The following is a 25,952-nucleotide window of genomic DNA, read 5'->3' on the forward strand; positions in this document are numbered from 1 at the left end:
TTAACAATGCTTGTTGTATTACATATTGATATCTTCAAAGTGGTTTCTCATGAAAACAGATATAGACATGCAATGCTTATCAACCAAGGACTCATTGACAGTTGCTTTCAACAAAGAAATACAAGACAGTAGAACAGCCATGGTTACAACTGGAAATAGCATTTCATTATGATAAAACCTTAAGTTATACACAAAAGTGTGAGAAAGAAAAAGTGATAGGACATAGTGATACTTTTATTTCTTCAACTAATACATTCTGAGGACTAATTTCTGAGAAAAGTGAATAGTCCTATACATTTAACTTTTATTTTCCTCACCTTTACTTTTGTTTCTTTTTCTTTTTCTTTCTATCATCTTTGGAAAACATAAAAGTTTTTTGATGACCAAGGAAACATGATTAACCAAAAATGACACCAGGGCTCTGAACCTGATGACCTGAGAAATAATGATGTGAATATCAAGAGAAGTGCAAAGTGGAGCTAAAAGGAGGTTGGGGGGGGAGATAGCAAAGGAAAGGAGAAAGATGACTTAGTGGTAGTGAGATGAAAAAGAGGAGGAAGATAAATATATACTTGAATTTATCTTTGTGGAACTCTCCAATAGCCAGTAACAAAATTTGTCAAGTAAGGGCAACTTTTTGTTTGCTCAGTGATCAAAACAAAGCCTCTCATAGATCATAGTCAGTATTCATTGCCCATAAAAACATAAGCAAATTTATAAATTCTGCCTGAAGGAATAATCTGTAATGAATGGCCTGGTCTTTGCATGGAAGTTACTCTCCCTTTTACACTTCTTATGAGTGTATTTTAACAGAAGTATGATATAGGGGCTTTTTTAGCTGTAAGGCTACACTCTGGCGAACATATGATGAATTAATTTCTGCACCATTCCTGATGGGATCATCATAATTATTTCCCTGGAGACGATCCCAATAAGACTAATAAACTTTCAGAGAATATGCTTTTTCCCTTTGTAAATCTAGTGCTTTATGACTGAAATAGAAAGTAAAGAAGAATTAAAATTTCCTAGGGAAATTTTCCAGCATGTCATAATAATTCTGTCCATTAAAACTCAGTGATGTCATATATTTCTGCCTTACCCATAGGGGCTATGAAGTTAAATTTGAGGTTGAGAATAATCTTTCACTTCTCATTAGTCAGCCCACCCATGATTACATGTTTCTTAGGCACAATTTAAAACGTCTCACTTTGGAAAAGATCATCATAGACAAATCAACCTAACGTTTTGAACTCATTTTGAATGGATGTTTTCTTTTGGTTGACTTAAGACCAGATTGAAAATTTGGCTCTGGAAAGATTCAAACTTTCATCCACACTAAAAGGAGAGGCAGACTTAATGGTTTTTAAGCTGGAAAAGATTGGGTCACTTTCTGAAAGCACTTAGTGTGACTTAACCAAGGAGGAAACATAATAGATGCTGTATTAATGTTTTATTGATTCTTTACCACGTTTTGACACTTACTGACTTACAACACAGATTTATTGTCATACACTTCTGGAAGTCAAATCCAACATGGATCTCTCTGGGTTCAAATCAAGGTATCTGCAAGGCCACATTCCTTTCTAGGGACTCTAGGGGAGAACCTTTTTCTTTCTTTATCCAGTTCTAGAAATTCCTTGTGCTTTTATGCATTCTGTCTGCAAAGCTACCAAAGGCCAATGAGGTCTGTCCTGTACTGAATCCGTCTCTGTCTCTCCTGCTCCCCTTGCTCTGTTATAAAGACTCAAGTGATTACATTGGCCTATTTGTGTAATCCAAGGCAATCTCTCCCTTTTAGGATTTTTACTTTATCCTATAAAATGACACACTGACAGGTTTCTAGGATTAGAATGCGGACCTGTAGGGAGGCCATTCATATGCTACCACAAATGCTACAAAAGAGTGGGTATGAGCTGCATAGAGGGACAGCTGTTAACTCACCCTCCAGTGCAAGCATTTCATTTCTATAATTCCGTGGCCTTGGCTTTGGTCTTAGTGACACTGTATCACAGAACGTCAGAACCTGCTCGAACAGCCTCTGAACACATCACTTTGCCTTTCTTATTCATTTCCCATCTTCTTCCAATAAGGCAAGACTTCATCTTAAAAGATGTTTCAAGGTTACATCTTGTCTCAGATCTATAATGCCAAAGTCTTACTTCTGCTTTCCCCTTTCTCCAGTTAGTCAGCACTAACTGTAAATTCACAAAACCCATTTATTTGAGCTTGGATTTCAGTTCTTACATATGTCCCACTTCTCTCTAATTGCGTCTCTTTACAGAGACAAGTAATTCTGACTTCTTTTAATATCTTAGTCTAGATACGTAAGTCCACTGAATTTGCCAAGGAACAGCAAGATAAAAAATTATATTTATCCCTATATAGTGATATTGGGCATAACTGCATTGACCTTTCTCCATTTATAACAGCTCATTAAAATGAAGATTTCTGTGTCCCTAGTGCCTGCAGAATTACGTTACGAAGCTGTTACTGATTTTAAGATTCTCAATATTTCCTATATAATTTTAAAAATTCTTTAAAATTCATACCTATAGAACTAAATTGATTCTAACAGCCCATATACATTAGAACCATTCCCTCATAATAGTTCTTTTTTAAAAAACAGTAATAAAATATATAGATTTAACTAACTACATCAAGTACAGAAATTGTAAGAAACATAAAGAACATTAAGAATTAAATCCTGAGGGGCCGGGGATTTAGCTCAGTGGCAAAAGCGACTGCTTGGAAAGCGCAAGGTCATGACTTTGGTTCCCGGTACCGGAGAAAAACCAAAAAAAAAAAAAAAGAATTAAATCCTGAGTGTTCAATATAATTTAAATAATGAATTTACTTTCCTTCTAATAATCATATTGTTAAAAATACAATTCCCTCCAGGAAATAAGGAACAAATGAGTTTTTGCAGTACAAACGTGCAAGACAAGCTCTGCAAAAATCACTTTATGTTGAATCTTGCATTTCATGACTAATAATGACAGATACTTCTAGTAGGGAGAGGATGTCACTACAAAAGAACCTCTTGGTTTTCTTACTAAGCAAGACAGAATTTCACTGACTGCAAACTATGTCTAGTCCTGAGAGCATTTTGGTCACTGCCTGTAAATTCTCCAACTTTCTTCCATAGTTATAAAACAAAGAGAAGGGGTGAGCCTTTTGTTTTGTAAGTCTTTTAAAGATTTTGTATTCAATACTACAAATAGTTTCTTTTGATCTTTAAAAGTATGCATCATTAGTTTGTATTCTTTTTTAATTGCCAGATAAAAATTATATATATATATTTATGACATACAACATGATGCTTCTCTCTATATATATAAATTGTGGAATGGCTACATCAAGCTAATATACTACAGTTTTTCATGTACTGATTTTTTTATAGTGAAAATGCTCAAAATCTATTCTTTCAGTAGTTTTCAAGTAAAAAAGACATTGTTACTTTAGTCACTGTATTATATGATAAAGCTTTTGAACTTATTTCTCTTGTCTAAAATTCTTTTAACCAAGACTCCAGGAATAATTTAAAAATTCAATATAATATTTAATTTCTGTTTAACTGTCAGTCTCAGCAAGCATAATTATAAAGGGCGTACAAAATTAGTTATTTTCCTTTCAGTCATTTCTAATTACAACTATGGCCAATTAGTCAGGGATTTGGATCAAATTCTGTCTCTGCAAATACACAGTGTAGCTTAGGGTAAGCCGTTTAACCTACTCCTCTCTTTGTTTGGAAGGTGGGGATGGTAATTTTCACTTTCTCATAAGAACGTTGTGAAAATTAAAAAGTGATGATGTACAATTCTAAAGTGCTTAATACCAGTAACATGCTGGGAAACCAGCTTGAGGGAAAGCTGATGGGGTTTTTCTTTTGCTACCCTTTGTGGTACAAATATTCCCACCATGGTTAATTTCAAACTACCAACAATTTAACCACCAACGTAAGCCAATAGGTCTCCAGCATACCTATGCAACGTAGTAAGTTTCCATAAATGTTAGCTCCTATTATTACTAAATTTAAGGGTCCCATTTGGACTCATCCATGTATATTTTCGTGAATGGTACACATAATAAAGGAGGGGCAAGTTTAAAGGGTAAATGGGGTTTCGTGGAATGACAGCAGGCAGGCTTTGAAGTGGAAGAGCTCAGAAATAATCCGAATGTATGGGTATGAGTATTTGGAGAGGTGAACTCAATAGCCATTTCACTAATAGTTTTGAGCAGAGTTTAGAGTGAAAATAAGCTGACATGGGAGTCAGGATCAGAAAATACATGTGCCAAAACCCTAAGGGTACTGACATAATCTTGTAAGACCTACAATTATAATGTTATCGGTTTTTTTCTGAAGAAAGTGAACTATTTTGGTTAGACCTTTGGCTTTGGGGGCGGTTTGGAGTTAGGATGAGAAAAACAGTTATTTACTAAAGTCAGCACAAGTTAGAGGGTAGAAAGAAGGAAATTACTACTGTGGAAATGTAAGTGAATAGGTTTCCAGGAAACCAAAACTGCCAGATGTCAGGAAGAACATCTGGCTGCAAGTGGCTATGGATCCAGAGCTGCCCTAGAATGCCTGGCAGCACTGACGCATGTATTTTCCTCTAGCTTCTCCTATCCTTACCATGACTTAGCTGCCCTCCTGTCCTTTACACAATTCCTTCTTCTTTTATTCTATATACCTTAAACACACCTTATGGTTTCTTGGTGGTTCATTGATGATCCACTTTTACAAAGGGAGCAGATATTCAAAGACCACACACACAAAAAAAATCACTCTCTAGGCATGAGTGCTCCCCTTTGGATGGAGGGGAGCATATAGATACATTTAGTGTAGAAATTTTATTTTAGAAAAAGGAGGAACTTTTTTTAACCAAATGCAAAAATCAAGCAATTAAACACAGGGTTAAGAGATTGAAAGATGGGGGGGAAAAAAACAACTTATCTTAATGCTTTTTAAAGAAAATCATATTGTCATTTGGATAATTATTCTGAATTTTAGTCAGTAAGTTGTTAGGTCAGACAAAAAACTATAAATTCTTTGGTTGCTCTTTGGTAATCCAAAATGAATAGTATTACTAATGAGGGACAAAAGCACTTAGATTTTAGAGAAGAAAACATTGGAGATGGGAATGTGGTTGGATAGGAAAGACAGACAGAATGTGCTTAAATATTTAAACTTGTTTTCATATGACAAAGGAACTAGACTTCCTAGAAAAAAATTATTAAATATAATTCTCACACCAATCTATAAGGAAGATGTTGCTATTTTCATCTTACTGAAGATGAAACCATGCATCACAGAAGTTGTTTACTCATTTTACAATTATTTAGTAAAAAGTTTTTCAGAGTATAATTATTATGAGTTGTACTGCAGTGACTAATATAGGACATTGCCATTCACTTGGAAATTATAGACCAGAGTAGAGAAGCCACAAGTAACAAATAGGGATATATTATTGAACATAAGAATATGTCTATAAGGAAATAATGTATAGCACACAATAAAAGATACTAACTTGAAGAGGAAACCATAGCTGATGTTACAAATGTTGTTTTCCTTCTGAAATATGCAGAACTTTGCATTCCTGATACAGATTAGACAGCGGGTGACAGGTAATGCCAAGATAAAATTGTAGGTATTTTATTTCATTGCCAAATGCCTTTAAGGAAGGCCTGCATCTTCCCAGTTTCTGTGTTAGAAAAGCAATACTCCTTGAAAACTCTCTATCTTCATTATTACCATTCCTATCCTACTTTCTAGCAAATTATCCATAAGAAACAAAGCTCTAGGTATTACCAAGAAAGTGCATTTAGATAAGATGGCATTGTTAAACATGTCTCTTTACTTGTGGTTTTAGGTAATTCTTCAAACCATTATTTCCTGGCACTGTCCATGCCATTTTAAAGAAAGTCATAGTCTACTCACATTACACTGGATTAGAAATATCTACATGCTTATCTTTACCTATATTCTAGGAGATTTCTACTTTTCTTATTCCTTTGGTTTAAAATATACTAAGGTAAAAATTACAAATATTCAACATCCCCATCCAAAGTATAAAGCATTTAGACCAGAAAATTTGTTTTGCAGCTTTAAGAACTGATGTAATTCCAAAAATAAATAAATAAATAAAAGGAATAAGCAAACAGAGAAGAAGTAAAATGAAAGAGCAGAAAAAATACAGAAAAGTTAATACATTGGTCTTTCTTTTATCCAGAGCCGTACAGGACGTACACAGAACCATGAAAGATTTTCCCTGGTCTACTTGAATTTGAAGAAAGAGCAAAGCAGGAAGAAAACAGGTCATTCTGCAGTGGATCTAGAAGTGCAAACAAGGCAGAAGCAAATGTTTTAAGAAAACTACGACTTTTTACAACCATTTAAGCTACGCAGTGTTTGAATTCCAGCATGAAGTCATTTGTCTGTCAGGTCTGTTGTAGGACTTGATTTTGCAAAGCAGTGCAGCACTGATATGGAAAGGGCACTGGACTCAAAATTTGGAGCGCTGAGCTCACAGGCCGACCAAGGCTCCAATAGGTGGGAACCCGACGCTAGTGACTTTACCTCAATGAGCTTACATGTCCATACCCTGAATAGAAAGGAGTTAGACCAAATAATTTACAGCTCTCAGAATAGATGCAGTTATGGGCAAACAAGAGAAGCCAAGGAAGATGTGAAAAGAGAGAAGAATACAATAGGGTCTGAAGAACCTTTCTGAGGCTACCTTTTGCCTTCTGCTGGTGTTCTGTCTCTTGTATGTCTCTTCTTTGTTCTTAGGTCAGTGAGTCTGTTTCCCCGGGATTTGTCAGTTAGTCCAATCCCTCCCTGCTCACTGTTTTGCTAATTGGTGACCTTGCTAGAACCCTTGGATTCCCTGCCAGTCTTCATGTGCTTCATTATTTTGTCAAGGACAGGATGTATCTTGAAATAACATTGACAGCCGTATCTATTTAACTTATTTTTATAGAAGGATAAATATTGTTAGGGTTAGACAATAACTCACAATTGAAAAGAAGCATGCTTCCCTGTCTTTTTGTCTCATAATATGACCCCACCCCTGTTTTAGGTCATTCTGAAGTCAGCCTAATATAATGAAAATATATTATGAAAACATTTAAGAGATTTCCCTGTATAGCTGTCAGCCAATTCATGTTTTGTCTCCCCTGGCTTCTTTGTACATGAGTTAACTTTTCACAGAAGTGGAAGAGGTAAATATGACCATACATTCCCTTTGTTTTAAACATATTTATTAACTAATGGAACAATGTTGCTTTCATAAATAATCATAAGACCAATTAGTGGGTTTTCTTTCATTGTCTTTTGCTTCCTCTGTCTTTATTTAGTGACGTAGGAATTAAAATGTATGTTCGTTTTCACTGTTGAGTTGAATATTTAAGCCTTTCATGTTATTTAATTCTGTATTATTTCATACATTTGTATTAAAATACTGAACAATTAAAGGTATCAGTTTTAAATATTTGATTTATGGTATTCTCTTGGAAAATGTAGAAGTGAACTGTAATTCTTGTATTTTCCTCTCTACCTGTGATACCCTCCCCTCCTTTCTGTTCCTGCTGTCTGAAAGATGCAGTTGATATTTCTGATGAGTCACAGAATCTCCAACAGTCCCTGATCTGGAGTGTGAGTTCCTTACATTCCATGCCTGTCTCCTTTTGACCTGATGCCATTGGTTGTGGGGCACTTTGTCTGTTTGCTTTTTTGGTTCCTCTTTGAGATACCAGCTTTCGCAAATGGATTGATTCACACAGCTTTTCATATACTAGGAATCATCACTCTATATTTTGCTATATTTCTGGTATTCAACTGAGCTGGTGCTGGATGAGACAAGATAACTAAATGCCACAATTTTTAAACATTGTGATCAGGGGCTGGGGATTTAGCTCAGCGGCAAAAAGCGCCTGCCTGGCAAGCGCAAGGTCGTGAGTTCGGTTCCCGGTACCAGAGAAAAACCAAAAAAAAAAAAAAAAAAAAAAACATTGTGATCTCAGGATCCCATTACGCATGTAAAACTATCAAAGACCCTCAGAGAACAATTTTGTAAAGAGAACTGTGTCTCTTGATAGATACCACATTTGGAATAAATTTTAAAAACAAAAATAGACCAGCCTTCCTTCTCTTAGCTGTCAGCGTATAGTCAACATCATCAACCAAATAGCTTCTAGAAAATTCCAGGGTATTCTTGAAAGAGAATTGGAGTAAGAAGCATAAATCGTATATTGGTGCTCTTATGACAATGATTTTAATTTCAAAGATTCTCTGAAATGGTCTTGGAAACAATATTAAACTCTGATGGATTAAAGTATAGGCAAAAGATATTACCTTCTGACGTTACATGAGTCTTTCTCAAAGTAATTTCTTCCTAGACTACTACCTTCACAGTGCCTAAACACTTACTGATCAGTCAGCACTTTTTTAGGCCATTGCCTTTCTGGAGCTCCTCTTTAAATTCAGAGGCTTTTGAAAGCCCTGGGACTAATTCTTATTCATCACTAATAATTTAACTTAAAGTGACTTATTAAATGGCTTATCGGTTAGTTTTCAGAATATTGAGACACTTGGATTTAGGTCTGGTATGTTTGATGGGACTTGGGAAGGTGGTATAGAAATGAAGAGGGTAATTCTAAGCATGCACCTCTGCTGAAGGCGGATCGGCACGCAGAGCAACACTCTTGCGTGCTCCTCTGTAACCCCTTCCCTCACACCATTGGGAGGTGCTCAGCAACCCTCCCGTACTCACGAACTCTCAATTACAGGTGCTTTTCTGAACTTGTGAATTAGAAAGAGGTAGCTCAGGCTTTGAGTGTTTAAACAAAACTGGAAAGTTGTAAACTTTTGAGACACTTCAAAGCATATGATCACATTTCTTGGTAAAATTTCAGAAAAATTCCAGGGTGATGGTAAAACTACTCAGACAGGAAAACAAAAGAAGCCTTTTGTGCTTAACTAAAATTGAAACTGAAACAATGCAAGAGCTTTCTTTTCCTTATGGGTATTCAGCCATCACTACCAAGATAATTCACAAGTCTAGGTTCAAAGAGAACTAAATCCATATCACTACTAGAATGTATCAGCTTTGGTTAAAACATTTTTCTTGAACCAAGTTTCTTCTATGGCAGTGATAGCAAACATTTCAGAGAATGAAGGTCAAACTGCAACCCCAAACCTACTTATTTATCTCAAAGTGCCAACACTGCAATTAAACCTGAATACTGGGGTTCTTAATTTTAAAAAAAGAACTACATTAACATCTTTTGTCTTAAAGGAAAAACATAATAATATGTGTGCCATAGGTTCGCCACCATTGCTCTGTGGTTCTTATCAACTAATAAAAAAAAAGATTTTATCTTTTCAAATAAAGCTTTCAAAATTATTTCCTCACAGCTATAATGTTTTCATCTTTTCTAAATTTTTAATTTATTCTCAAACTATTCCAACTTTGATCTCAGCACGGCCTTCCTCTTTGGTTGCTTAGGTTATTTAACTTGCACAAGGTCACCTGGCACAATCCAAGTACATCAACATTTGCAGAACTTACTTGAGCGCTGTGGGTTGGGGAATTATTTACTCCCATTTACGTGGGCGTGAAAAGTGAGTTCCCAAGATTTTCTAGAACTCTTCAGGTAGTACTGTTAATGTTTCTTTAGGTAACGCTATAAATTCCAGCTCAAAATCCCAGGCATACTATCCATCCTGTCCTGTTCTCCATCCACCAGTGTGACACATCTTGCATCCTGTTCATCAGTGTATCCTCTTTGCTCTGTCAGTATATTCAGAGTCAATCCTATCTCCTGCCAAACCACCATGATCTTTCTCCTAGGTTGTTGCGTAGCTTTCTAATCAATCTGCTGCTGCTGCTTTCTCAACCTTTGAGTTTATCTAAACCTGGGTGTTTCAAAATATGTCAAAACAAATTATATCATTCTTTTCATTGGTAGGTGTTTTTGATACATAATAATTACATTTATCTTGGGGAAATGATACACTTACATATCACTTCCTAAGATTTTTTTTTTTTTTTTTTTTACTTCCCCTCGCCTTCCTGTCCATGTGCTGCCTAATTCAGGTTGCAGTTGTAGCCAAAGTCTATGTGGGCCATGACGAGGCTCTTGATTTTCTTTCTTCCTTCTCTTTCTTTCTTTCTTTCTTTCTTTCTTTCTTTCTTTCTTTCTTTCTTTTTCTTTCTTTCTTTTTTCCTTCCTTCCTTCCTTCCTTCCTTCTTTTTCTTCTTTCTTTCTTTCTTCCTTTCTTCTTCCTTCTTCCCTTCTTCCCTCCCCACTTCCTTCCTTCCTCTTTTTTCCTTTCTTTATTTTTCTTTTGTGATTCTGAGGATTGCTTCTTCATTTTTTGTGTGTGTGATTCTGAGAATTGAATTTAGGACATCTCACATGCTAAGCAATTCACCTACCACTGAACTAGTACATCCTCATCCCTCCTCTGATACTCTGAAATCCACTTTACTGTTCTTCGATCACCAGCCTCCTTCTCCCCACAGTGCTGCAGTCCTTGGCACTTGATTTTTTTTTCTACACTGCTCTTCCTGCAGGTAGCACATGGCCCATATTTTCCCTGACAAACATGCCCTGTTTCCATCTCCTGCTTCATTTTCCTCCATTGCCAAGATCATTGTTCAATGTGCTATATACTTTACTTGTTTGTTTTATGTATTCTCTGTATTTTTCCATGAAGTTGTAAGCTTCATAGTGGGTGGGGAGGTTTTTCCTGGTTAAGTTTTGTATGTAGGAATGTACTAGCAAAGGAATCCAGGGCCTGCAAACTGGACTGCATCTCCAGTTTTTAAAACATTTTTATTTTTGAAACAAGACTCATTAAGTTACTAAAGTGCCCAAGCTGAGCTTAAACATGTGTTGCTTTTCCTTCAGCCTCGAAGACTGCTGGGATTACAGGTATGCATCATCACACCTGGCAATGAATATTTTTTGAATTAATTATTTTTCTGCTAATACCTTATGAAAGGGAGGAGTAATTCAGACAGCTTTGCAGGGGAGCATCCTTTCTGCTGTGTGGGAGAATAGCATTGAACTAGAGAGTAGGAAAAGGACTTGTAGAAATTGATAGTCATGGGCATAGGAGCACACAGAAAGGATTTAGCGTGAAAAGAAAGAAGTTTATGCTCCCTACCTGGCATTTAGTATGTGTGATCATGGGCCAGTCAATTAATCCCTATGGATTTACTCAAGTATAGACCAGAGTCGGTCTCCGGGTGGCTCTAAGGCTCAAGAGACAAGGGGTGTATTCTCCGACATATGCAACTTTATGTGCTGATTCCTGTCTGCTCTGTGACATTGAAATTTCCACTGAAACAGCACAAAGTAGCCTTTTGTCCTCCGTGGCCTTCCTGGCACCTCCTCACCCCTGTGGTCAGTCCCACCCTCGCTCAGAAATTGAGAAGGAAGTGAAAGCCTCAGTGGGAGCTGCAGTTTGGCTGAGCAGGGAAAACTTGCTGGGCTTTTCTTTGTGCCACCCAGGATGACTGATCTTTCCTTGTGCTGAGGATAAGAGGAAAAGAACACGCAAAAAAAGGAGCAAAATCCTGTTTACGGAGTACTGGCTTTCCCAGTAAGTTTTGTCATCCTCCTCTGGGATGTTGACCGGCTGTGACCTCCAAGGTAGCAGACAGCCTCCAGATGACTTCAAGAGGCTGGCAAAATTGGCATCTTTGGTTACTGCAGAGAGTTACATTACTTAAACAGAGCTGATAATACCCCATGATGGAAAAATGTAGCCAGAATTGAGAGGCTCCAGAAAACTCAATGAATATTCTGATACTTTTAATCTGACTCATATCTGTCCAGATAGTGGAACATTTAACTCAAAAATATATCAAAACTCCCCATGGCACCCCACAAATATAGACAATTTTGTGCTATTTTTCAAATTAAAAAGAGTTGGAACTCAGAAAAACATTGCATTTCTCTGAGATTAGCTTTCATTTCCAGTGCAATTGCAGAGAGGCACTGAAGCCCAGGTACTCAGGTCATGCAATTCAAACAGCACGTGATTCTGGATCAGGTATAAGTGTTTAGCCCAGCATCTAGTAATGTCCTTAACTTTTACACAAGTTGGCTTTTGTAAGTCAAAGACACCATGTATCTCTCATTTCAAAATAGGTCAGGTGATGGGTTTAATTAAATAGCCCTAACATATTGATTAAAATGCCAGATGACTCTTCATTTGTAGACATCAAGAGGCATTAAAATTTCAGCAATGAATTAAATCAACAGAAAGCAAAAGCAGTCTAGTGGAAGAACATCGATTACACCGTGCTACTGGCCCACCAATTCTTGTGACACATACCCCAAAGATATGGTAGGATGTATTCCTCCTTTTTACTTGTCTCAGAGGGTTTCTGAGAGGCCAATACCAAATCAGGGGTAGCTCGGACGTGGTTGGAAGCACTTGGGAAAAGGAAGTTCTCTACTTCATCTTAGAGCTAACTTTAATTTATAAACTTCTTCAAAAGAGAGAATTATTCCTTCAGAGAACTCTAGGCCTACCAAGTTGACGTTGTTTTTGATTTGGCCAGGTCCTATGCCATAAGTGTCACCAGAAACCATATCCCAAACAGTTTATATAAACAAAGATCAGCAGCAACTTGAGATCTAGAGTCCTGGGAGTTCCTTTTGGGAGTTGACCAACACAATGACCCTGGGCAAAGTGACTTCCTGTCGTACACCACACACACTGGATCATAGAAAGTCAGTATTAGAAGGGATTTCTTTTGTAGATTTCAGGTCTAGAAATGTAACACCACGACTAGGACCATAGTAACATCACAGGTAGATGACATCACAAACCAAATAAGTATCTTTTCCTTCCCCAAGATGCTGGAACTAAGTCAAAAAATAATGACGGGAACAACTTTAAATCACACTATCTTCATGGGATAGATAAAGAAATCAGGCAGTAAAATCTCCGAATGTTGTTACAAATACGCATGACGGAGTCTGGTTTGGGGCCCTGGTACAGCTGAGAAACTATTTCCTAAGCTTATATATAGCATCAGGACTTTAGCTTACAGGAACCCAAAACTTTCCTAAACCACTTTCCCCTGTGGGAGGTTCAAAGTTGTTCCCATCATTGTTTTTTGGCTTAGCTCCAGCGTCCTTGGCAGTAAAAAGATACACATTTGGTTTGATAGATAACATGTGCAGTTCAGACATGATATTTAGTTCTAGAGAATACCTTTTCTGGTGAGTGCGTTTTTCTTGGCTAGAATTATTTTGATTGTTTTCGGCAAAGACCCCCCACCTCCCTGTATTGAAAAGACCGAGATCACACAACTGAGTATGCGAGTGCATTCTCGGCTAGGGTGGTTAAGTGTCCAGAGACATCACATTAATGACCGAAAAACAAGACCTGCTCCTGAAGCAAATGCTTCTAAAACCAGATTGAATGAATTTCCATTCATTCCCAACTAGCTTCAAAAGCTAAATGTAACACAGACAGCATTTCACCAGGGGTTAAAAAAAAACAAAAGGATGAAGAGAAAAAACACAAACAACTTCATAAGTTTGGGGCCCATGTTTGGCTTGATTTATTAAACAAAGAGATTGACTTAGAGTTCCTGGTGTCATTAGATGAAGTTTCCATTAGATATTTTGCTGAATAAATATATAATTGTCTCGCATACCGTTGTTAGAAGGTAACATTGCATTTCTTTATTACACAGGTGTTTCTGCCAGTGTTTACGGCAGTCAAAAGAGAAGCATGAGTCTCAAATGAGCAGCATTCATCAGGTAATCGCTTGGAGAAGGCAGTTCACTGGAGAGTCAAGGTACACGGCAGACAGTTTTGCAATAATTGCTGTTACCGCTAAGAGTGACCGTCTTGACTAACAGCACTTTACTACTTTACCCGTGAGTACCATTGCACATAACAAAGTCAGAGTGAGATTCATTTCACTTCTTCTACCTGATCCCTGTCTTCTTCTGTAACTACAATATGCCCATAGTTTAAACTGCATAAAAATGGGGAAATCAACCATCCAGGCCAGATGCAGCAGCAATTCTGAAGGTTTATACAACATTATTGCAAAACTTTAAACACACATTTTGTCACCCACAGATTCTCCAAGAGATGAGAACCAGTTCTGAGCACTTCCTCCAACTTGGTGATGTCACGCCACCCCCATTTTCTGGGCCTTGTACTCCACTGGGCTCACTCATCTCACAGTAATTCTCAGGATTTATTGACCAAGGAAATAAAATACATCCACCTAACATCCATTCTAGAATCACATAATCTTAGCCCATTACAGAATCATTTGCACCTACTGCTTTTGGGGGTCAACAATATAGGAAGCGTTTTTAGCTATTGTTAAGAAATTATATTGAAGTCAAAGTACATTATACTTTTCAGCCATCCAGGGGAAAACCAGTTCTAGACAGTTATTTTCTTAAAGGAACTGATAGACTTCCTTTTTTCTCATTCTAATGATATTAGTGACTAATTTTCCTTTCTTATCTTGACTACCAAGGCCAAATTAAATTACTTTTATGATCATGAATCTAATACATGCTCATTCTAAAAAAGTTATAAAGTACAAAACAGTAAAAAGAAGGGAAAGGGAGATACCAAAACCTTAATCTATTATTCCACTATCCAGAAAAGCTACTTTTAACATCTTTTGTAAAAACCAAGTGATACTCAATTGATGAAACTGTATTTAGCATTACATTTAATACAGTAATATAAATGTTTTATTTGTTTCCAATTTTCCCAATTTGCTACTTTTTAAGTATATATATTTTAAAACCAGTTCAAGACACTTTTGGAAAAGGAAGGACAAGGAAGAATTAATCCATAAGCCAATATGATTTTAACAAGAGGCAAGCCTTGCCAAATCTAGGTTTCTTGAAATAATACTCACCCAATTTGGGGATTATGAAGGAAATTTTGGATTACTGAGTCACAGGTTATGCCTATTATTCCCAACAATTCCATGACAGATACCATGATTTCCTTTTAAAAACTCCAAAATTCAAGAAAATCTTGGAAAGGCCCAGTATTTTTTTCCACTTATAAGTCAGCAAAGCTAGCTATTACTAAATGGAAAGAATTTTGATGTGTTAGAAATTTTTGCAATTGCTTTAGTTAAAATTTCCCTGAAAATTTCTCCAAGAAATAATTTTTTGTTGTTTTGATTTTGTCTTCATTATTATTTTGTCAGTTTTTTAATTTTTAAAATAAAAAAGTAATACCATCTGAAGATGATAAACAAAATATGTGTTTTAAGTTTTGCAGTAATACCTAACTTCTGCTCTGTGGTTGTTAAACTGTCTACTTTGCCATTTTATAAGGAAATGGGAGAGCAAGTTGAGGTTACATTTTAGGGTCAGGATAGCCATGTGAAAATTACCATTGTTCTACCAGAAGAAACAAATGAAAGTAACTTGACTCTGTTAACACATTTAAAAGCGATTTCACTGAAGATCAGTGAAATAGAATCAAAGAGGCCTCAGCTCCAGAGAACTGAAGAAGGGCAGAATGGGATAGAAAGAGAACCTCTTCTCCCTTGAGGTAGAAGCAGGAGATACAAATGACTGGCATAAACATGTGCTCATTTTGTTTTAATAATATATTTTTAAGCATCAATTATGAGCAAGATTTTTGGCTCTAATGATGTAAAATAAGACAAGGTAAAACGTCTCTTCTAGACATTTATGAAAATGATCATATAAACCTGAACAGTGGTGGAATATAGGCAGATAAACACCGCAGGTGGTCACACTCCCGTGTGCCCAGCATACGCAGAGGGAACAAGTGCAGAACACCAGGTGAGGTGAAGGTTGGGAAGGGTAAGGGACGGCCGGTTGGGAAAGAAGCGTGAAGACGGTAGGGGAGGTGGGTCTGCAGTCACTCTCCAGACCATTCTGATTTAGAGAGTTTGCTTTTCATCTTGACTTTGAGACTAAAAAGATATGAGAATTAATATTAGATAATCTCATTTGAATTGATGAATATTTCTGTCAGATATCTGATTCCTTAGATTTAGAGTTATCCCAAAGCCAAACATTTAATATCGTTTGTTCTGCCCAGTGCCAGTTTATGTCTAGTGAATAATAAATAAGGACATTTCTTGGTCTTTCTTGTGTTGCAGGGTACAAAAAGAATAGAGGAGTTGGTTGCTGTAGCCAGTCACTACTAGTTTTTCACATTGAGAAGAATATGGGAACCTATCAGATAGTAGACAGTCACTGAGTCAACAACTTTAGGATTTACCATGTTTGATCTTGTGACAGTTAAGCTAGACTGAAAACTTGATTGGCCTTAAGGCTGCCTAGGGGATTAATAACACATACTATATGCAATGGTTCATGGGGTTGTGACCTTGGGGATTTTGTATGTTTCCTAGGCTTTATTTCCTGGTTGCTTACAGTAATCGGTAACCCTCTCTACTCACATTGTTGCCCACTATTTCTTCTTGATTTAAGAATAGTACAGCTAGGTTCAAACAGGAAGATTGCTTTCCAGAGAAAGAGGAAGTTTCTGTTAGCCATGCCTGAAAAATAGATTGAAAATACCAGACTAAGCTTCATACCAGTGCAGCCTTCTCTCTGCAGTTGATTCATCAAATGTTTTCAGTGCTTGCAGAGGGACGGACTTCCCCACGGGCAAATAGAGCAGCTGATTTAGAGCATGCCCAAAGAATCCAAGATAATGTCATCTTATGACATTACACCTCAAATTGCATCCACACAGACCCATTTTTCAAATGAAAATAAATAAGTCATCTTAATAGATTCTGGGCATAAGGATATAGATTTATATTTTGCTTTGGCTGGCTCCAAGGCAGAAACAGAAGAGGCAGAAGAGGATGGTGCAGAAAAAGGTGCTGGACCGCTGGCAGCCAGAAAGCAGAGAGATAAAGGAGAAGCCAGGGCGAGGGACACATCTTTGCAGGTCGTGCCCCGAAGGACCTACTTTTGCAGACCAGGCCCTACCCACTAACTTCCCATTCTGCTGCACACTCTTGGAGGATTAAGTATAGTGCTCTTACAATCCAGTTACCTTCAAATGCCCCACCTATGAGTACATAAGACCTTGGGGAACACTTTAAATCTAAACCATAGCAATTACCTTCCCCTTACCTTTTCCTGCAGCAAGAATCAAAAAGATCACCACCTGTAATAACTCACAAAAAGGAAATTTAATAAAAGAGGTGGAAGAAGATAGAAATTACGTATAATATTATTTTGTTTCACGCCTAGAATATAGCAGGTCTTCAGAAATGCCAGTCATTTTTTTCTCTTAGTTTGAACAAGAAAACCAAATAGTTACCTTCAAACAGTAGAAGAGCAGTTCTGTGGGAGAGGAGAAACAGAAGTGTTCTTTCTGAAGGTTGGGTGGGACTGAATTGTGATCACCAAATATAAGTCTGTATTCTTCCCCCCAGAATCTATTAATATGACTTTCTTTGCCTCTGTGTGGATGTAACTTGAGGTCTAAGTGTCATGGGATGACATCATCTTGGATTATCTGGGCATGCTCCAAAGCCAGTGAAAAGGATCCTTGTGGACACATAGAGAAGAGAAGACTATGTGACCACGGAAGCAGAAATTGGAGCAATGTGGCCACAAACAGTAATGCCTAGAGCTACCCAAAGCTGGGAGAAACAAATTTCCCTTAGAGATTTTGAATGGGTGCAGCTGTCCCGGCTTCTTGCTTTTGGACAGCTAGCCTCAAGAAATGCAAGAGAATACATTTTTGTTGTTTCAGATCATCACATTTGTGGCAGACCTAGGAAATGAAAATAAAGATCCAGAGACTAGACTATAACTAACAGGGAAAAACTAAACGGACAAACTGTCTGTTAATCAGAGCTGCTCAAGAGTGGGAGGAGTCAAGTTATGCAATAGTTGGTTCAAGTCAGTACAAACGTGGCTTATTGGTTGAGTAATCAGGAAGGAGCAAGTCCATTGTGTGGAGCTGGAAGTCTATTGAGACCTTTCCACCCTCTCCTGTCAGACTTACGTGTTTCTGAGTATAGTTTTCTGGAATAACTTATCCCAAATTCCCAGATTTTACTCATCGTTGCCCATTATTTCTTACTGAGTTAAGAATAATACAGCTAGGTCCAAACAGGAAGATTAGTTTCCAGAGAGAGAGGAAGTCACTGTTGGCCATGCATGAAAAATAGATTGGGGATACCAGATTGAGCTTCATACCAGTGCAGCTGTCTCCCACAGTTGATTTACCAGATATTTCCAATGCTTGCAGAGGAATGGACTTCCCAATGGGAAAATAAAGAAGCTGTCTTATTTATATTAATATATCCTTTTTCTTTGGACCAGTGACTTGAGGACATAAAGCTTGTATAATTTCAATTGACCTTAAAGACAACCAAACTACTTTCCTTTCCTTTAAAAGAACAAAGTGAATACTTTGGATCCACTTATATTACCTTGTTCGGAAGCCATAGGTAAATTTTAATTTGGTCTTCAGTTGTATGAAGTGAACAATTCCATGATCCTCTTGAGAGTGTAAACAAATGTATGCTTTTTAGAAAAGTCCAGTGGCCTCTATAGCAATAAGTTCAATGGATATATTTTTCTTTTCCTTGTGTATCTTACACTGGAATCTCTACTGAAATTTCTTTCCCATTGTCCTCTATGATAATCTGTACTCTTGATTTACTTCTCATCTTTCCAGCCAAGATTCATATATTTTTATGTTTGTTGGTTCTTTAAATCTTGGATATAAGCTCTCTCACTTTCCCATTGTATAGTCTTTCTCTGTGTGATCTCATTCACATTTGTGGTTTTTGATGAACATCTATACATTCACGAGTCCAAAACTATGACTTCTAGCCCAGGCCTCTCTTATAAGGATATGTACATATATCCAACTCTCTAGCAAACAGTCTTATGCAATGTCTTATAGGCAACTCAAAGGGAACAGGGCCAAAGATGAGCTCCTGATCTTTCTCAGTCCTATAACTCATCCTTCTTCAATTTCCCCTATAGCAGGAGATGGTATCATCATCCATCCAGCACACAAGCTAATCTGGTAGACACACAATACTACCCTTGCCCTCAATTTCCATATCCAATTAGTCAAAGTCCTATTACTGCTACATTCTAAATGTAAAATATACATCTTCTCATTTCTATTGTTATTATTTTTATTTTAGACATTATTTTAGACATTGGAAAGACAATGCAGATGTTATTCCCCTGATTGATATCCTCCAGTGCTCTTGCAGTATAAGATCTATAACAAGGTGAATAGTCAGCGCTTTAGCTACTCCTCCTGTTTCATACTACACCATTTCCTCTGACCCTTGTGTAATTTGATCAGTTACTAATGCCAAAAATATGCTGCAAACCACCACTAAATCCAGGGAGAAGTAATCATGAAAAACACTGAAGCAACTAATGTCCTCACATGGCTCTCATCTCTAGGCTTGGAACAGGCAAATATCACTTCTCTCACATGCCATCCCAGATCCACGAAGTATAGAAATAGATGCCACCTCGTCTGTGACAAAAATATTGAAGGCATTTAGCATAGGATAAATAAAGGGTGGCATGAAAACTCAGGACCATCACAATCTATCGCCTTTCATTTCTTAAATATGTACTTTTCCTCCTTAGCTCAGGGCCTTAACCCCTATGCTTCAGTCTTTCTGGAGAGTTTTCTCTACCTGAGTCTCACCCTTCCCTTGGGGAGGCTAAATTCTACTGACTCTTCAGCTCTTATCCAAAAAATTGGTCCCGTCCCCTCCAGATTAGTTGAGATATCGCACTGCCTTACCTTGGCCCATAAGTCCTCTCTGTGAATCAGTACTTCAGCCAGTATGAATAATTAGTTGTGCAAAGTCTTCTCATGACCTCCATTTGAGAGCAAGAAAAGGTATTCTTATTATTCAAGAGTGTGTCTTCAGCACTATTTGAACACAGTGCTGAGATTGCATAGATTAGGTGTTCAATAAATATTTAACAAATGTAAGATTGAACCCATACATTTGAAAAAAAAGGAACCATAACTTCTTTCAAATCTCAAATGAGGTGGTGATCTGCTAAAAAGTTAAGAACTGCTGACCGAAGATGATAAAGCCATGGAGGTATATCAGGGGGATGGAGAGCTCATAGACTGCAGAAATCAGGATCTGAATTGAACTCTGAGATGATGACCTGATATCTAACGTACCACATATAAATATCCAGAGTCCTGTTGATGTTTTGGTGGGGAGTAATTGATCACTAAAGCAAATTTCTACATCCTGATTTTGCCCCTCCTGGTTGTTTCACAAAACTATTTCAATATCAATTTCTTCTGGAACTGTCATCATTCTGAAGAAATTATAGAATCAAATTTTACAGTGTAACTATGAAATAGAAGAGGTATTTTTGAGAGGATAGGGTGATATGTTTACTATTATGATCTACATACTGTTATGAGCTCTTTCTCCAGTGTAGGGTTTTCTTTTACCTTTGGAATGAATGTACAAGATTGTATCTTTATTTACACTTTACAGGTGAGGAAACTAAACATCAATGGGGTTCAATAAATGTAGTTCTTGACCCCCATAGTTTGACTTTAATATAAAGTACATTTTCAGTCTTCCTCTGTTTGTTCTTTTGTGGTAACAAAATTAGACACAATAAAGATACTACATTCTCAGCAGAATACTCCAAGAATGGGCACCTTGGATTAGGTTTGGGTTTTACTGAGACCAAGATCACCATTCCCTAACATATACACTTGTTCTCCCCTCCCTCCCCTCCCCTCCTTTCTCCCCCTCCCCTCCCCTCCCCTCTCCTCTCCTCTCCTCTCCTCCCCTCTCTTTTCTCCCTCTCTCTAGCATGATTTTTATTTTCTCCTCTTATCCAGACATCCTCCTCATTTTTTTGTCCAGACCTGACCTCATATCGTAGGCCTCTCAGACATTATGGGGGAGGCTAGCCTTAACTACCTCTAAAGTATTTTAGAAATGCTGAAATTTTCTAACTTGCTTGCCAAAAGATAAAGTACACTGAATGTTGGAGTCTGGGGAATGTGAGAGAGAAACTCAAATTATTATTAGTCTAGTAACTTTGAAAACATTTCTTACCTTTGTTAGGATTCAGTTCTTTACCTCAGGGGTGGGGACACAAATGCAATGTGTCATTGCTCTGGCACAGGAGCATTCAAGTTAGCTCCAATTAAATTGAGAGAAGCCGGGAGAGGAATGAAGGCAGGGAAGCCATTGAGTAAGGTAGGCTGTAAAGTGTTAGTAGAGTATTCAGTGTACCCTGGATATCAAATTTACTGAAAGAAAAATACTGCAGACGCCTTCCGAGTTTACGAGAAAACTGAATTGCAAAAGAAACCACAGGCATAACTACAAGTGCCTGTTTGAGAGGTAGAAGCGACAGTTGTCCTCTCCTCCCTTAAACAAGCAGTGACGCATATACTCTACAACGCCCGTTTGGGTGCCCAGTTGGCGTAGATCCCACATAAATGTTTGTTTCCTCTGTACTGCATTTCACCTTTCAGGATGTTTCTATTTTCTACTTCTAAACGTTAGTCCTAAAAGTGTAGGAATAAATTGTTGATATCCGTGCTTCAAAGCTCCCAACTGGCAGGTAGGCAAGAACCAGGCTGCTGGAGGAGCTCAACAACGTATGTGGAGGGAAAAAGAATCTCTTCATGTCCAGGGCATTAATGCTGCTCGTCCTTCATGAGGACAGTGTACCCCTTCCTTCCCATTAGCTTGTCTGGTTCTCCCAGTAGCACAAGTCCAGCCTGGGCATGCCAGCATTTACTCACAAGTTACTCAAGGTACGGACTCCTTTGAACTCCTCATTGTGCCCCCCAGGAAGGCTTCCAGGTCTTTGATTACAAATAAAAGTCAGAGTGTGTGGTGTTTCCAGTACTTACGAGGACTGCCAGTGGAATGTTTTTAAAGGCTTTGTACACACTGGCTTGAATCACACGGGCCTTTTGACTCTGAGTGTTTGGTACATGTTCTTTGTGCAGCAGAACCCTTGGTTGTCTGTGAGTGTTTGACAAGGTTTCCTCGGTGCTTTGTTCTGGTAGAATGTTTGCATTTCTGGTACCTGGTGTGCTCACCTCTTGCCACCTGTAATCCCTCCAAGCCCAGTGATTCCAGCTATCTGTCCTCTTTGAAGAAGGGGAAGGCATAGCGTGTGGAGAGATGGGGCGGAAGAAGCTGCTAAGGTTCACCTTCCCATGAGCTCCAGTGGGGACCTGCTCCTTTATGGGAAAAAGCCTGCTCCTGTGTCCATGTCACTTTCCATATCCAGCCTCTAATCCCTTTTCCCAGGCTCCTTTTCCATTACATACTTTCCCATATGATCCACCCAAACAGAAGCCAGCAGAGGTTGAGAGGGAGGTAGAAATCCTGGAGAAGCATGACGGTGATCTGTGTTAGTGAGAAAACAGGAGTTCCTGAAAGAAAACAAGAAAAAGACAATTTATTACTAACTCAAAATAGTAACCAGAGCTCACCCTTGCTGAACACTCTCCCCTCCCCCAACTCTGTTAAGAAAGTAGAAATAGGAAGGAAAGAAAAAGAAACTATCTCTACTGGAATCTTCTAGCTCAATGCCTTTCCTTCCCGATGTTTCAGTCTATACTGACACACAGGTTCACAGACTTCATCCTTTTCCATCTAAGACATAGTTTCTAGGATATTATGGGTTATTTTCCTAGTATCAAAACCATTACTTTTTTAAGTAAAAAACCCTAGTTTCCATTACTTCATTAGGGAGGTGATCTAATGTACTAATTCACACTAAAGTGTGACTTTATTTCCAAGCAGAACATTTTTACTTTTCAATAAGGAAGTTTTGAAATGGCATATTAACTGAGTGTGTTAAACACTGATCACAAGTGATCTCAGCTACTAACAGATGTATTTTATTTGGCATACAAAGTATTTAAACAAAATTTGGGAATTTTCTATAAAGCTATGAGTTCTCTGATTTGGTTTTTTAAGAAAACCATGGATCTTCCCCTTCCTGGCCAGACCCACAATTTCCTTTAGACTGGCCGTGACTCTAGCTTTGCCCCTAATCCCACCACATCTTGTTGTGTTATTCATAGGAAAGGCATCAGTTGTTTTGGTTGTCTGACTAACCCCTTACAGGACTGGAATTTACAGCTTCTAAAGTTGATGAACACATACCTGGATTTCAGGTGTCCCTCCTCTAGGAAGTGTCCTCTGAAGTCCACTGTACTCTTTTCCAGAATTTGAAGCCCCCTCTTATGGCACCACTCATTTCTGCTGGTCCAGCCCCTTTCCCAGAACACGAAGCATTCGAGTGTGGCTGATTTCAGTGTTTTCTGTATCCCCAGCACAGTCAGAATGAAGATTCCCGGCAGGTCTCATCCAGCTTGGTATGAGCTATTCCTGATAGCTCCTGTGGCAATTACTCTCACAAAATTATGTAGAGTGGCATTTCTGTGGTGAAATCTATCCTGTTTTGTGATTTCCTTTGAAAGATTGATTTTGATGGTCTAGTTGTATTGCTAGGCAGCCAATAGTGTGACAATTCCCCATTACCAAAATATTTCTCCTAAAATGGAAGAGGGGAGAGAGAGGAGATGGCCTAAATTCCAGAGAAAAGTGATAAAGCCCTGTGTATATAAACCAAATTCTGTATGTGGCTCCTCTTAAAAAATAACAGTCTAGGAGCACCTTCATAGCACATGTTCCTTGTTTACAAAATTCCTACCCACTTCCCATCAAACACTGGCTACATGTCTTCCGCTCTCAAAGGATGTTTTCAGATTTTCCAGGCTAAGCTCCCACGGCGCTTTCACAGATTTGCATTTTCATGCTATTCTGTAATATTTATGTCTTATTTTCCCCAGTGGCCTGTGAGGCATAATCTACATCCTATTTCCTTTTATCCCCATCCGTTACAATGAGGTACGCAGAAGATACTCAATAATATTTGTAGACTAAAGCTACTTCAATCTTGGGATCCTGAAGAACTTAAATTTTTATTTTTTATACTATAGAAAAAGTAGAAACTATTGAAATGCATAATGTGATAAGGGCATGTGTTTTTCACCAAATTCTCACAAGAATATACTCCGAGTCATGACATAAAATATACCTTTGGGTTATGTGAAAGAACTTTTTTTTTAAGAGGATGCACAGCTGAGCATTTTAATGACAAGCTTATTTCAAAAGAGAAGATTATGCTACACAGTGCTCCTTAAGAAAAACCAATGCTGACTGTCCTAGGAAACTTGATCTCGGAGTGGACCAACCAGCTCACCCTGTGAAAGAATTTTTAAATTTATTTTATTGGTATACTTTTGATATATATATAATGATCACTTTCATCATAGGGAATTTGTGTCTGTACATAATATACAAAAGAATTAAAAGCACTGAAGTATAACTGACTTATTCAATATCCACACAACTCAGCAGACACTTTAGAATGTTTCAGCAGATTTTATTAAAAACTCAAATGTTATGCTTTTGGCACATTATAGCCTATTTTTCTGCCAGGATTATGTGCAGAGATCCTCCTGTGGCTGGGTGCTTACACTGCTGCAATCACTTTTGATATACAAACATAGGATCCCTGACAGTAATGGAAAATAAAAATCCACACCTCTTCTTCAGAAGCTGTTATGGTTCGGATGCAGCTTGTCCTTAAATATCCATGCACTGGAAGCCTAGTGGAGCTGAAGCAGTGGAACCTTTGAGAGTGGAGCCTGGTGAAGGGTAACTAGGTCGTGGGGACCCGCCCTTCTGAGTGGGTCAATGCTATCTCAAAATCAGATTGTGATAAAGCAAAGTCAGCCACATGCTTAGCCCTTACGCATGTGGATATCTCCCGTCCCATCTTTCCACCATGTTGTGATGGAGCCAGAAGGCCCTTGTCAGAATGCCGGTGACCTGCTTTCTAGATTCTCTAGCCACCAAAGTAGTGAAGCAAGTAAACCTCTTTTCTTTATAAAGTTCTGATCCTTGAGTTAGAGCAACACAAAATAGACTAAGACAGGAAATTGGTACCAAAGAGTAGGGTTGTTTCTATGCAGACATCTGAAAATGTGAAGACAGCTTCAGAATGGAATAACGAGTTTGGAGGAAGAGATGGGAAAAGGCCTATATGGTGGTACCCAGCATCGTAGGTGGTTTTGGTGACGCCTCAGAAGACAAGGAGACTAGGAAAGAGATGACACTTAGGGTTGGTCAAATGTTCATAGCCAGATACAAATGTGGACAGTAAAGGACAAGTGGGTGAGCTATCCGATGGAAATGAAAATAAGCCCATTACAAATTAAAGACCACCCTTGTCACTTCATTGCAAAGAGTTTGGCTGCATTGTACCCATGCCCTGGGCTTTGTGGAATTCCATGTTTGAAAATTGTGGCCTAAGGTATCGGGCAAGTCATTTCTATACAAATTATAGAAAAGTGATGAGCACATTTTTAACCACGTATGCTGAGAGGAAAAAGAATAAAGGTAATTTATAGGCATAATTTATAATTAAAAAAAGAAACAGCAGGAAAAAAAATGGACACTTCTGTCTGGGCAAGGAGAAGGGAAAGAGGAGACCGCTTGCTAAAAAGATTGGCATGGGTAAGAGGGCACGCACATACTGTGCATTGGGATGATCGGAAAAAGGCACCAAGGGCATCTCAGAGGTGTGCATGGCCACCCCTCCCATCACAGGCCCAGAGAACTTCGAGGCAGAATGGTTTCAAAAAATGTCCACCGGGTCCCTGCCCAAGGCCACCTCAGAATCCCGCTCCCCTATTTCCAGTGAAGAGCTCTACAGTCAGTCACGCAGCTGTGGTCCTCGAGGGCCCGGCATGGCTCATGCTTCACTCTGAGGACAGCAAGCAGCAGATCTTGGTAGTGTCCATATGGTGCTAATTCAGCAAGCAGGCAGAATTCAGGAGCCATGGGGTCACTGCAGTT

General features: G+C 38.3%; 1 protein-coding gene and 1 long non-coding RNA gene across 3 annotated transcripts in view; one reads left to right on the forward strand and one right to left on the reverse strand.

The window, feature by feature from the left end:
• LOC102020035 (OX-2 membrane glycoprotein-like) overlaps positions 1 to 7,488 on the forward strand; it is a 26,749-nt gene extending 19,261 nt beyond the window's left edge. For both annotated transcript variants that reach the window (XM_013515211.1, XM_013515212.1), the window contains one exon: positions 6,231 to 7,488. Coding sequence is in view for 1 of the 2 variants with exons in the window: in XM_013515212.1 (XP_013370666.1) it covers positions 6,231 to 6,259 (29 nt within the window). In the remaining variant the exon portion in view is untranslated. The remainder of the gene's footprint in view (positions 1 to 6,230) is intronic.
• Positions 7,489 to 13,561: 6,073 nt separating this feature from the next.
• Positions 13,562 to 23,794, reverse strand: LOC102026449. Its single transcript, XR_261260.2, has 7 exons — positions 23,190 to 23,794; positions 21,111 to 22,450; positions 19,811 to 19,887; positions 17,336 to 17,565; positions 17,146 to 17,179; positions 16,458 to 16,556; positions 13,562 to 15,965 (listed from the first exon to the last, which is right to left on the reverse strand). It is a non-coding gene; the product is annotated as an uncharacterized LOC102026449 (long non-coding RNA).
• Between the last annotated feature and the right edge of the window lie 2,158 nt (positions 23,795 to 25,952).

This window comes from Chinchilla lanigera, unplaced genomic scaffold (assembly GCF_000276665.1).
Source record: "Chinchilla lanigera isolate Chin_1 unplaced genomic scaffold, ChiLan1.0 scaffold00026, whole genome shotgun sequence".
NCBI classification, from domain to species: domain Eukaryota; kingdom Metazoa; phylum Chordata; class Mammalia; order Rodentia; family Chinchillidae; genus Chinchilla; species Chinchilla lanigera.